This window comes from Strix uralensis, chromosome 5 (assembly GCF_047716275.1).
Source record: "Strix uralensis isolate ZFMK-TIS-50842 chromosome 5, bStrUra1, whole genome shotgun sequence".
NCBI lineage: Eukaryota > Metazoa > Chordata > Aves > Strigiformes > Strigidae > Strix > Strix uralensis.
In genome coordinates, this window is record NC_133976.1 from 25,797,945 (window position 1) to 25,812,095 (window position 14,151).

General features: G+C 37.2%; 1 protein-coding gene across 10 annotated transcripts in view; it reads left to right on the top strand.

Annotated features, from left to right (window-relative positions):
• CADPS2 (calcium dependent secretion activator 2) overlaps positions 1-13,697 on the top strand; it is a 321,289-nt gene extending 307,592 nt beyond the window's left edge. For all 10 annotated transcript variants that reach the window (XM_074870153.1, XM_074870154.1, XM_074870157.1 and 7 more), the window contains 2 exons: positions 9,129-9,233; positions 12,736-13,697. In XM_074870153.1, the coding sequence (XP_074726254.1) occupies positions 9,129-9,233; positions 12,736-12,906 (276 nt within the window). In that variant the 3' untranslated portion in view covers positions 12,907-13,697. The remainder of the gene's footprint in view (positions 1-9,128; positions 9,234-12,735) is intronic.
• Positions 13,698-14,151: the final 454 nt, after the last annotated feature.

Consider the following 14,151-nt stretch of genomic DNA (forward strand, 5'->3'; position numbering starts at 1 on the left):
GAGGAGTGGCCCCACCACTGAGCAACTCCCTATCAACTTCCCAGCCGCATGCATCCCTGTCATATGCCATTGCAATAACATACAGAGTAAATGGATGATGAGTCAAGATTACTGAGGTGGAAAGAAATAAGCTGCCTGTAAATATTCACCCAGAGGAACCTAGGATGCTTTAAATACTCTAATTAAAATATGTACTTGACCTCATTCCACATGGAGCAAGGATTCTAAATAGTAGACTCTAGGACAAGAACTGCTAATGTGAGTGTAAAAGCTACAATACAGACTTTGGCTCAGCTTCACTTCACCTCACTTTTGGTACATGGTACAGAGATTAAGAGTATACTCACCTTAAGGGAGAGATGCAGCTCACAGGAGATCTTTTCCTGTGATCTCTTTGCCGATGCCTCACTCCAAGGACTCCCTGAGGAGTCCCAGATGATTGACCAAAAGCTACATACCTTACAGGCAGAGTGAACCTGAACCTTTAATCTTACTAAGGTTACGCATGCACTTAGGAAGACTGCTTAGCATTTGTGCAGCTAAGTGCATTCGTATGGTTTTTAAAACTAGAGCCTGATAGCAAGAGGCTGGTGTTATAATAAGTAACAACTTGGTCATTTTGCGTTATGTTCATTTGTTTATTTTGAGGATCCAAGCTGGCTTTCATTTCAAGGTCACTCAAGTGATGTTCCCCATTCTGTGCCTTAGAGGATGTTTGCAGATAGACCCAAATTGCGACACAACACACTGTAGCAAGACTGACAATGTTTGCTCTGGAGAGTTTTAGCACCAGAATAACCTATGGAAGTACTGTTCACAGATGCACTGCGTATCCAGAGTGCAGTGGGGAAACTGTTTGTGCTGTTAGTCTCTTGTAGTCATGAGCATTATGTTAGTACCTAGTATTTAAAATCAGAACAGCAACATTACATATGTCCAGATATGGAAGGAAGTTATGCATGTCTAATTTTGCAAACTACAAGTTTCCAAGCGCATCTACCGTATGTGAAGAAGCCATAAAAAAAATGAAGGTCACAAATGTCATAAAGTAGCATAAATATTGTAAATCGCTGTTTAGCAACCAATATACAACACAGAGAGAGATGAGTACTATGTATTTTATATTAAAAGTGTATATTTATTTGTGTATTGGCAGCAGTTCCACAGCAACTAGCCAACTTCTAATTATAAGCCTAAAATATGAAAAATTGACTTTTCTTCTAAAAGATAAGCTTTTTACATTAGACATTATTTGTTATTTCAGAACAATATTCTTTTTGCCTAGAAGTTTCAAAGATGTTTAATATGCTTTTAAGTGAGTCCTGTTCTCTCTTTTCTTCTCATTACTGATTTCTGAAAACTAGCCTGCCTAATTTCTTTCCTTGTGTCACCAAAATATCACATCCAGCAACTGTTCACTTGTTTGTTGTCACGAGTCCTGCTGAACAAGATCTTTCTGTCAGGTTTTGGGTTTCTCTTTCTGTTGAGCTCCTTTCACTTTTCTCCTGATTGCTCTGGGAGTGACAGTGGGAATCTTCCATTCAAATAGGCAGGGAAGAGACAGACTAGAGGCTAAAGTGTTTGTTTCATCAATTAGTCATTCTTAAGAAAAACAAAATGTTTTTGAGCTCCTTGAGAGGTTCTTTGGAGTAACAGCACAAAAAAGGCAGAAGGAAACCAAAGGAAGAGTCCCACTGGAAGGAAGAAAACCTTTCTTCCCTGGCCAAGCAAGGGTGCAAGAGGCAAGTTAATAAATCTGATACAATCACATACACAAGAAAAGGAAAATGGGGGGGGGGGGGGGGGGGGGCGGAGAAAAAGAAAGTGCAGTTTGTACCCAAACAGAGTTTGTAATTTGAAATGACCAATCTAAAGAAGTCTTGGTCCTGATCCCTTTATCACAAGAATATGTATGAGTGTTGAAGCAGACAGCAGTATGTGGTTTCTTTCTCACTTTTCCTTTCCTGGTACATGTAGCTGTAATTTAGGCTGTGAACATTTTTGCACATTCCCAAGCCAAAGTTCAAAACTTAGCTTAGCATTTCAGGCCTAGAGGAGGAACCAGAACACGGAAGCTGGATAAAAGCCTTAGATGTTTCCAGGAAGATGCCTTGATAAGTGGTGCTGAACATTAGAAGCATAAGACACTGATGGGATGGGTGTGTCGGGGGCTCTGTGTGAAGTAGAAGCATGTGAGGGATCAGGGCTTGGGAGCATTATAGCAGAAGTGAGTGATACAGCAATGGAGGACTTTTGGACAGGTCCTTGAATGAAAATGTGGGAAGGAACTGAAGCAAAATGGGGGGCAGAGATAAATACAGATTTCTTCATATTACACTTCATATTGATTTAATCATTTGGATTTTCCAAATGAAGGGCTTTTAAACATCTGATTTTTGGTGTATGGGAAAGGCTTCATTTGTTTGTACTGCCCGATAAACCCACAGTTCCAGCAAGGCTAACTCCATAGATTTTCTATCTGTGCTTATTTTAATCTTCATTTCTTTCATTTTTTTAAAATGAAAATTCCTAGAGAAAAAAAAATGCAAAAGGAATAAAAATAGTGGCATCATGGTGACACCCAAACCCAATATTATTCTTGAACTTTGTGAACATTGAAGAAAATGCAAAATTAAGCCCCCAAACTTTCCAGGTCCGATATCCTCATATTGATGGTTATATACTATTATTGGATGAAAGCTAAAGTATATTAAAACATCCTTTCAGTTTTATACTTGTATTGACTGTATTTTATATGTTGTAAATAACAATAAAAGTAATGTGTCCTGATATAGTAAATATTCAGGAAGTGAACATCTAGGTAAGTAGAGCGTGATCAGTGCCCATGAAGTGGAGATACAATTCTAACTCTTGGCACAGTCGTAATGTCAGCTGTTTCCCTCTGTATTCATTTTGCTATGAAATTTAAGCCACATAATTTTTTTCCCTGGTCATAGCAGTGCTTTGAATCAAAAGGTGGAGATTTTTTTCATTTTTCAGAGAAATAATATAAACTTCTTCGATATTCTAAACAGAAAGATTGCTATCTTGCCAAAAAACAAACAGCCAGAAGCATCAGGGTAGCTGTAAGCATATTCAGGCTACAAGCATACGTGAAAATTTTATTGTATCTAGGGATGGTATAATTTTTATTTCTACAGTCAGAGGCCAGCTAAATGACCACTTCTGCCAACTGACTCTTACTGTCTCTAATGTAGAAGCACATCTCAATAACATAAATTTCTCTGTTGATTCAGAATGACATTGAGACACACACACACAAAATACCACCCTTGCATGGGCTTTTCACAAAGGCAAAATTCTGAATTTTGGTGAGAATATTTTTTCAGGAATGTCACTGTAAGTTGAGTGCTTGGAGTCAAACCTAGCTCAACATTTTATGTTGTGGCACTATGAGGCTGTGTATAGAGAAACCACATTCTTGTGGAGTTGGATGCCCTGTCGCAGAAGGGCAGTGGCTGTCACCATGAAGCTACATGGAGCTGAAAAGTGGGATGGGAAAGGTCTTGCATGAGAGCTTTCTCTTCTCTGAGAAGCTTCTGTTCCTTCATTGTTCTGGTCACATTGGAAATGCAACTTGGAAGTGCCTCACAGACTAGTCCACATCTATGACCAGTGTGATCTAGAAAAAGAAAAGTCACTGGGGAGATAATTTGTTACTCCCAGGGGAGTGAAGATACAGCAGGAAGTGGTGGAAGGGCACTACATCTCTACTCAACAAGTTCTGGTCTCCCTTCAGCAGAACAAATGGATGTTTTGACCAGTTCATAAATCGCCTGTGTCAGGAATCAGAATTGATAGGGCAGGAAGAGAGTACAACAAAACCTCTACATTCTGAGACATTTGTCTATGTCTACCTACAGTTGCTTCAACCTTCAAAGGTTTCTCAGGCTTTCTTAATCAAAAGGCTACCTAAACCTGAGGGAAAAGTATAAATATCTTATGCAAAGTTACTTCATTGTTGCTTTTTGTTTGTAACTAAATATTTTCCATTTTTGCAACAGATATAAAGATATTTTGAATGTTAATTACTTCTTCTGACTTGATTTCTTACTTTGGTGTTCCTCTGTGTATTTACAAGATGCAGGTGACCTTCTGATGTATCATGGTGGCCCACAGGTTGACAGATCATTCCCTAGGTTTTTGGTTTTTAGAGTTACCAAGGCTTTCCAGCCTTCAGAAGAGTTTATGAACTCTTCTCTACTCAGGTAAAAAGCTTCATTTAGGTGGATGATATCTACACCTAAACTTGAAAATACAGCTATAACTTCTAAACCTGAGTGTTGTCAAAGGCACTACAAGTAACACTTGGTTCCCTCATTATCATTAACATTCAACAAAGGAGGTCAGTATGATTATTCCTATTTTACAAAGATGGAAACAAATTATAAAACTTAAATCAGGAACTTTTTCCTAACTTTCGCTGTTTGCATTCTGAAGGAATATCTTATTTATTCTTTTGTCATTTAACATTTTTCCAAATGTTCTAAAAGTTCCATGGCACACTACTGATGCTAGCTATCAAAATCCTGGAACAATGTATTAGTGTTGCCTTTTAATAAGAACTAGGCATTTTAGCATTTAACATGCTCATAGCATTTCTTATGCATTTTAGGTTATGCTGCCTTTGATGTACAATCTCTTCAGTGAGAATACTTTTTGTTATTGTTCCTGGTAGGAAAAGTAGAGCTGGAGGAAATAAAAACATCCCCTTGTCATCTGAGCGACTCAGTTCCTGATCAATAGTACAATAAAGGCTTCCATAGGAAGATAAAATGGAGTTCCTATAAAAGCTGTTCCCCCTGCCATATTCAGCAGAAAAAGCATTTTGACAGTGCCCATTTATCAAAAGCAGGCAAGATATAGAAACGCAACGGGGTCTTGTGTCTCAGGCGTTAGGGATACCAGCCCTAGAAGGACTAAAGCATTGTGTATTAGTATGTATTGAGCCTCCTTCCAGGTGGCAAACAGCTGCACCTTTTTACAAAACTTCAAAAATAAATCTGAAGTGCTTGCTTTCAGCCCATAAGTGTTATATTTAATTGAACCGTTCTGCGAATGTTATAGCTCAGGCACCCAGAAAGATGGTGAATATTTAATATATTTGTTTTGTATTTCCACCGGTCAACAGAATAATGAAATTCCTTAACTACTTCTCTTTAACTTGCCTGAAGAAAGCACGGTATGTTGCTAAATCGCTTTTCACTGGCCCTGCCGAGAAACAACTTTAATCCTTGTTAGAAAATTGCAGAGTCTGGGCCTGACAAAGAGCTCATGCCTGGCGCATTGTGAGCGCTGGGAGCGGGGCGAGGGGAGCCCTTTACAGCTGCGTGCCTCCAGCCCGCCTTCACTGGACTATTTAGGCGAGGAGGTTTGTCAATTCCTCCCGACAATGGAGCGAGTTTTTCAGTGCCTGTAGCCGCGCTGAGCCCCGTTGGGGATCAATGCTGGCCATTCAAGCTGCACCCTCTTTCATTGCTTTGGTTTGTTAATTTAAGACTAAAGGTCCGCTGAGGAGGTTTAGGGTGTTTAAGAAAGCTGATGAACTGTTTAAGAAATCTGATGAACTGAGAGCGTTTATAGCCCTGGTGTGGCAACTATTGGCACTGAGGGAGCTGTGTCCTTGTTGACCCTCTTGTTATTAAAAATGCACAAGTGCTGCGCTTCTCAATATTTCAACACTCTTTCATTGTCAATACCACCTTCTGAGCCCTTCAGCTTGTTGCTTGCTCTAAAGATCTTCTTAGATTGGGTTTGAAAACTTCACCTTAAACACTAGATTAGACTGATGTTCTGTTTTCCGTGCTCCTGTTGATTTGTTGAACCTTCCCAGGGCTGGAAAGCAAGTAGCAGCTTGATGGGGAGACGGGCTGCTAATATGATTTACCAGTCTACAGTCATGCACAATAAGTGTGAATAAATACAGGGGTCTCACAGAGTCAACCCTAGCCTTTCCTTTTCTCTTATTTTTTACTTTAAAAGAGGTATCTCAGGAAAATGAAGTGAGTAATGCATGCCCTTACAGCAGCTGGATGAGCTATGAATAAGAAGAGGGGGGGAAACAGGGAGGCAAACATATTTTTGTTGAAGAGGTTGGCTGCTGTTATGTGCTGATGTGAAAAATATATAATAAACACTTACTGCTTTATTCTTGTATAGACAACAGCAAAGAATATGGCACTAATACCATATAATTGACATCTGCAAGAGTCACAGTGTCCTTTCAGTACTATTGTTACTAGCAGAAAAGTGACTTTTTCTTAAAACCAGTTAGAAGGATTTTTTAATAATTATTATTACTTAAAATCTGTACAATCTCAGGACCATTAATCACTGAAGCTTTTGAGTTTGCAATAGATTCCCATAAGTCACAGTAGATGCATCCCTGCTCATGGCTGTCAAAATGTGTGGCTTGGATTCCACCTCTGAGAGGCATTTGCAGTGCTGTGCATTTTAACAGGCTCCAAAAGAAGGGATAGCGAAATACTTACTTTTCTTCTTACAGTGTCCAGCAGATTTATGTTTATGCAGCTTCAGCCTATACTAAATGCTCAAAACTAGTGGATATAAGGCCAATAGTGAACAGGAATCGTCTCCACAAGTACCTCTAGGAACACTCTAAAAATACGATGGATGTGATTTTTATTAAAAATACTGTGACAATTTGAAATAAGAATACATCTTTTTCTAATACAACAGCAGTCATAATTTTTCTGAACAAGGTATGTTGACAGAGGAGCACATATTATTTCACAATCGCCAAAATAAACATTTTCACTGGAAGTTTAATGTATCAAAACTAGTCAGGAAAACATATTATATTGTTTTCTTTCACAAATTTGAGTAGCAAAATTAATTTCCTCCAATTTCTTAGCTTTGTTTTCAGTGCATGTAAGCATATCACAGATATGTATGGAGATTCTAATTTTTACTGCACCCATCTTAATTAAGTTATCTGGCTGGGCTTTAAAACACGTTTTGCCAGAAAACTGAGACTGGGTCTATTCTCAGTGATCTGGCACCATTCAGCGATGTTGCGTGGGGAAACCAATCACAGAATTTTCGATCCTGTCTTGTAGTTTGTTTGTGTGAGCAAGTTTGAGCCCCTTCTGCTTTCAGCTTGATACAAACTAAATACATCATGGATGTGTTATTTGATTTTTTTTATGGAAGAATATCAGTTTTGATAAAACTCCACTACTAAAATCATTCTCTCTACCATGATTATGTTAAAGATTAACAACTGTAGAGTCTGAGTGACAATATAATAATTGAGCTCATCTTATGGCAAATAACAACAGCTATTCTGAGTAGAATGCTTGGCTTATGAATTTCTATGTTTATTAGATCAATAGAGTTCCCCAAGTGAATAAGTTCAACTGTATTTTATTTTCTAGACATCTGTATACATACAACACCTGTCATATAGTTTACAGCTGCCACCAATAACAACTCTGTCACAGTAGAAATATTTTACAGGTACTTATAAAGGAAATCAAAACCAGCATGCATGTTTGGGGTGAATGTAAATATGTAAATAGTATAGGGATGTCATTCAGTGATAAAAAAACACGTATTTTATGGATATCCAGTCAGTCCCACATTTTATTGAATAAATCAAACTACTTTTATGAAACATACAACTAGCCGCATTTTGCGTGGTGTGTTTTTTCACTTACGTAAAATAGTAAATTAATAGGAGAAACTCTAAAATATGTAAAAGTAATTTATTTCTAATTATTTATAATTAAAATACATTTTAATGCATTAAATAAAATAAAAAGAAGACATTATTAAATTAAAATCTTATTCCAAAGTTATTGTAAAACTGATAGTTACAATGACATGAGACTGTTATCCTGTAAGGAAAAAATATTTACATATATTCACTGTATGCCTTTAAAGCTTTTTCCAGACAACTTACATTTTGATGAAAGAATTCTATTTCTGTCTTTTGTTACATCCAGTAGACAGTAATTTGTCTTCATTTTTTCAATATATGTTTTATTTTATTTGCTAATGTAGAGGTGGCTGATGAGACATGTTAGATCCTTCCTTTGAATTACTCACAATATATACCTTGCCTAACACGCTGCATTTTAAAATATGCACTGTGTTTCCTGTCTTTGCATAGCTGTGTATTTTGTAAAGACACAGGAAATCACATTAGAAAATAATTTAAGCCCCTTCCCTGTGGGGAAAGAGACTAGAAACAGAGCTATGACACAAACTCTTATAATCTCTCACTGCTAAAATGAAAAAAAAATCCCTTCCTTTTTACAGTTTGACTAAATGACATCTGGTTGGTATTTTGCAGGAGGGGGAGGAAAACTGCTACAACTATGTTTAGTAAAATCTCTTTTAATCCAGTTAATGTGAAAGAACTATTATAGTTGCTATTTGGATCTGAGCATTTTTTTACGGTAACATAGACACCAACAGCAGAGAGCTTATTCTTACCCCATCTGTTTGTGAAGCTTTGAGTGAAAACATACCCATGCCTAAGACATAAAAAGGAAATAAGGTAGGCTGCAATTATAATTAGTAATTAACATAAAACAAAACCTTAACGCAGTTATTTTGGGAGGACTGGTGTTTTGATCATACTTAAATACAGTTTCCATGTATTTCTGATTTTTTTTACTTAATAAAGGAGTGATTTAAAAGAAAAAAGCAAGACAGATCACATACAGTTTGATGTTGTTTTCCTGTTTGTATTGGAAAATCTAGGTATTGCAGATTCTCTCTCTCCATACCCTACCTGTTTTTCCCCTTGCTGTTTTAGCTGTCAATTCTCTCATGTAATTGTGTATTTACTATTCATTCTTACTGACAGATAGCAAAGTGCATAATGCTATTTTGCTTGAAAATATTGTAACTGAAAGACAAAATGGCAGTTGCTAATTCATGTAAAGAACAGTCTAGGTTCTTATTTGATTTCCTATTGACCCATGCAATTCTCTTAACAGGAAATTATATCATTGTTGACTTCAAGGGCTGATCTGTGATCATTTCAAAGTGTTTCATTACCTCTCATTACCAAATCTGTTAAATGAATACTTAAGTGTTGTTTGGTGTTTGGGGGGTTTTTTTATCCTTCTTTTCAGCAATGGTATAGCAGCTCCATGAAAGTCATATGCATGTGGTTGGCTGACAGATTAGACCTTCAGCTTCACATCTACCAGCTGAAGACTCTCATCAAGATAGTGAAGGTAAATAAAATGTGTTTGTGTTAGACTGCATAGTAAAGAGAGAAAAGTGATAAAGAATTAACATGGATAGGATCATCCATGTTAATTAAGATCATCCGATAAGTTAAAAAATGTGGAATAAAGTTGTGAACTTATGTAGTTTTACATTGGGAATTTTTTTCCACAATTGTAACAAATTTCAGAAGAAAAACAATTTATTAAAACCTCTAATGTTAATTATATATGCACTAGTAACTGTCATCCATTCTGGACTCAGTGACAATTAAGATCGTTCTGAGAAATTTTAACAGATTACTACTGGCTGTACAGCAATGCTGTATGGTATTCCTAATAAATCATTATTTGTCATATTACTGATTTTTTTGGTTTACTGTAATAATCCCAGTAATGTTCTTTCTCCCTTTTTCCCACTCTCCTAAAAAGTAACTATTTTCTTTTTCATGCGCATGTGATTACTAGGTTCAGTTGGAAAACAGTATTCAATATATTAGATAACATTTTCTAATCTTTTGTACTCTGGGATAAGTATCAATAGAAATACCAATCCTTCCAGTCCAGTCCTCAGTCATTTACACTGGCCAATGTCAAGTGCTTCGGAGCAAAGTGTAAAATACCTTGCAATCGGCAATTATGGGTTAACCTACCATAAAAGAAAGTTTCATCCTAAATCCCTTTGAGATCTTAGTTAATAGCCTTAGGTAAGAGACAGAAAGCCATTACAGATTTTTCCTTTTAATTCTGTCTTGTTTAACTCTGAACATTCTTGTTATCTGTATAAATGTGGAATAAGAAGCAGCTGTTGTCAATGGTGACCTTGATTTCTTCAAAATATTTTCTCATTAAGTTCATGCAAGACTGCAAAGTCAGAAGCATTTTAGCTTGTGGACACCAGAATTGCAACTGCAACTTTCAGGATTCACTAGTTAAAAGGAAAAAAAAAAAAAAAAAACACAGAGAGAGAGATATGCAAAAAAACAGTCATAATAATGATGACATCATGGCTCCCTGCCTGAATCACCCAAGCTTAACTTTGCTATTTCTGACCTTAACTGATTTCCCTAGGAACAGTATCTGGCTCTTCATTATATTATATGCCAAAATGGCAAAAGCAGTTTGCTATTTGTGGTCAAAATGAATGGCTCTTGTGAGAGGTTTAAGGCTCTTCTCAAGTGAAGGTAATCATCCTCGGGGGGGGGGGCGGAAGTGTTATAGGGTCTAAAAACTGTGTCCAGCAACATCTAACAATGGGTAGACTAAGTTATACCAGTTAAATATCACCCAGAGATTAGAAGAGGCTCTTATAAAACTGAAGTTCAGGTGAATGAGCAGCACTGTAACCAACCTTCCTTCTGCAGCCTGGCACGCTGGTGATCCTTGTTCCACAGAAGTGGGCTCCTGGTTGTGATGGGGCCACACTGATTACAGCAGCAACCTTTCTGTGCCTGTAGACCTGGTTTACTTTGCACATAAATTCTAAGTGTGTTATTCCATGGCACCATCTGTGGATATGGGAGATTGAAGAAGATGATGTCAATCATAGAGGTACTGGTCAATGTACTAGAAGATAGAAAAACTTGTCCACCTGTGTTTTGGTGGGTGAAGAAGACAGAACTGGTAAAACAGGAACTCAGCAGACAGGAGGCTGCTGGGAAGTAAGAAGCAGTGGTTCAAGAAGAGTATCATAAGAAACTTTCACTCCTGCAGCCCAGCTGGGGAGGGACATGTGGAGAGGCACAGTTCTTCCAAACTTGAGAGTGAATGGAGGCACTTTTCTGTTTGCTTTTTGAAAAAACTGGGAGCCTGTGTTGCCCCTGTCATCTCTTGGAAATATTCCAAAAAAGAAGTAGGAGGTCATTTATAAGGGACATGGGATGAGTTCTTACTCATTCTTCCACGTTTGGATGCAGCAAAGGTAGTGGCATTATTAAGAATGACCAGAAGAAGAAAACATTGCTTGTTCCCATTAAAGCCAAGACTGAGGATGATGGCATAAAGATATCGTTACATGTCTGAGACACATGCAGAGGGATGTAACTAAAGAAGGGTCAAGGACCAAGGAAAGTTAGGGAGAAATGAAAAACTAAGCTTGGAAGTGAACATTATTATCCTGCAAAAGTATGTCAAGAGAAGAGCAATGACTGAACCCCAGAGTGCTGGTCTGAGAATGGGAGGAATACAATGTAAAACGGAAAGAAATTGCTGTAGGACCTGTTAGCAGCTTAAAAGGAAATTGAATGCACAGTGTTGTAAAAAGGGAATGCAATGGTGACACTTCAAAAAGACCAGGCAGGGTACTCGCAGGAGTGTGTGAGCAAAACATAAGCTGCATCCATTGACTTTGAAGTTGACCTGTGAAAGTCAAATAAATCTCTGTTGCAGTGATTCAGACAAGGTTTAAATAATCATCATAGATAGTGGCAGAAAAAATTCTCCCAGGTGAATGTTACCCATTTTCAGAGGTGTCTTTTGCAGTTCTCTGAAGTACTGAGTGAAACAAGATCAGCTCTTTTCTCTTTTCTTTCTCTAAGGGTTGTGCACAGTCTCCTCTGACAGAGGAATGGGCCTGATAGCCCTCAATTATTTTCCATTTTCTTTTTTTCATAGTGTCTTCCATAAACACCAAGAGCCTGTAGTAACTGTATACAAAATAAGAAACTAGCTAGATCAACTTGTCTTTCTCAAGCTTTTCAAGCTAACTTCGGAAAATATTATTTCAAGTATGTTACAACTTAAGGAAGACAGAGTAGATGATTTTCCATATGTTCACTTGAATATAACATCAATGAATAAAATAATTTCACTCAGAATTCTTGATAGAAAGTCAAAGAAAAAAGACCTATCTGCTGGTTCATAGGAAGGCTGAATACCAGGGAAACAAAACTTTCTCAAAAAAAAAAAAACAACCAAAACCCCACAACAAACAAAGAAACAAAAAACAGAAAGATGTAGATTTGAGTCAAAATGTGGATGACTTAGAATGTAAATTAATTGGCTGGAGCAGTCACCTGAGAAATGTTCACATTATAGAATATAGATCATAATATAAAATTTATGTTATTTTTCCACATTTGGCATATAAATGTAAAGATAAATGCAAATAAAATCATATTATGGGGAGAGTCAGACACTTATATTTTCTGTGAAATGACAGAACTACCTGTAGCCAATTCACATTTCAATATGCAGTTAGAAAAATTCTTTGTTTCTTATTGAATAAGAAAAATGGAAGTTACTATGAAATCTGCATACAGTTACAGAACTGTAGTACAAAACACAATCTCTTAAAGGAATGACCATCAAAGTGTGACTTGTGGACGCTAGATTTTACAGAAACCTCATGCAGCCCAGAAACTTAAGACCACAAAATCTACCAAACTCTAGATGACAGGTCCCTGACTGCAGGGTGCATGAAGCCACTGGCATGCTAGAAATGGCCAGTGTATAGTGGAAGACTGCTCAGACTTGCTCGGGTCCAATTCAGGATGTTTTATTTTTGCCACAGAAAACCTACCGAGACTTCCGATTGCAAGGTGTGCTGGAGGGAACGCTGAACAGTAAGACCTATGACACTGTTCACAGCCGTCTGACCGTAGAGGAAGCCACAGTCTCAGTCACAGACGCGGGAGGACTTCAGGGCATTACTATGAAAGACAGCGATGAGGAGGAAGGATGATATTATTTCACCAAGCATTTGGAGTTTGGGGGTGATGGCCTGAGGGTGGAGATTGTCTTTGGATTGGGGGTTTTTTGGTAACTTGTCCTTGTAGTTGCAATTATAGTTTTGCCTTATGACATAGGTGCAGAAATGTAATTTGCTCCATTTTTAAAAAAAAATGAAAGTATTATCAGAGGAAAAGTGCCAAGGACTTTTTGAGAACAATGGTTGTAGCATATTTTAATGTATAGCTTTGCTTAGGGCTGCAAGAACACTGGCATGAAGTTTGAGTTCCACTTGTGATTACATTTCATTCCCTTTTGTTCATTACCATTCATTCTTGTATCTCCATCAGATATTGATGTCCTGTGCAGAAAACAAAATGTGTGCCTCACTTAAAACACAACTATACAGAAAATAATTCTTGGAATAAGTCAGTGCCCTAGGTAAAAAAATAGTGTATTTTCAGGATTACACTTTGTTTACCTTTTTTGTGCTTAATTTTACATTATTATGTGGTGTGCATTAAAAATTTTAATCTCAGTTCTTTGTATTTTGAGGTTGGTATATAAGTAGTAGGACTTCAAGAACAGTCAAACACATACAAACTACTTAGGAGTGTTGCTGTGTCTATTCATTTGCAAGTTTAAAGATATTTCATCATGTTGGATGTCAGTAAGCTTGCCATCAATGTTTCTATTTCTGTGAAAAATTTCAGGCAATAAGAACACATTTTGTCGTGACCACTTCTGTATCTACCCAAGTTTGTATAGAATTCCACAATTAAAAGATGTTTTCAATATTTCAAACCATTTGAACTGTTGTATGATTCCTCATGAGAACAAGGGTTTTTTTAAAGATTATATTTGGGTTATATAGTGATTTATAGTGAATATATGTCTGCTCTTCAAACCAAATATATAGCAAACAAATATCCAAGGACATGATACCTTTATAAAGAAAAAAAGCAAACAAAAACCCCTCACTGGCAGTCAAACAGACAGTGCCTGCTACCTGTTTTTCTATGACCTCAATATGATCTGGAAAGAATTCAAAATTTCATCATTCAAAATCACACAACTTATGAAAAATGCAGCTTTTTTTTTTTTTTTTTGGTGGGAACATGACTAATTCCTGGTTTCCCAGCAAGAACAGACCGCAGGACTTCAGGGGTCCGTTGCAAGCACGCAAGGCTGCAGGAACTGAGTTTGAGTTTCAACTGAGCATGAGTTTCAATAAGGCCAAATGCCGGGTGCTGCACTT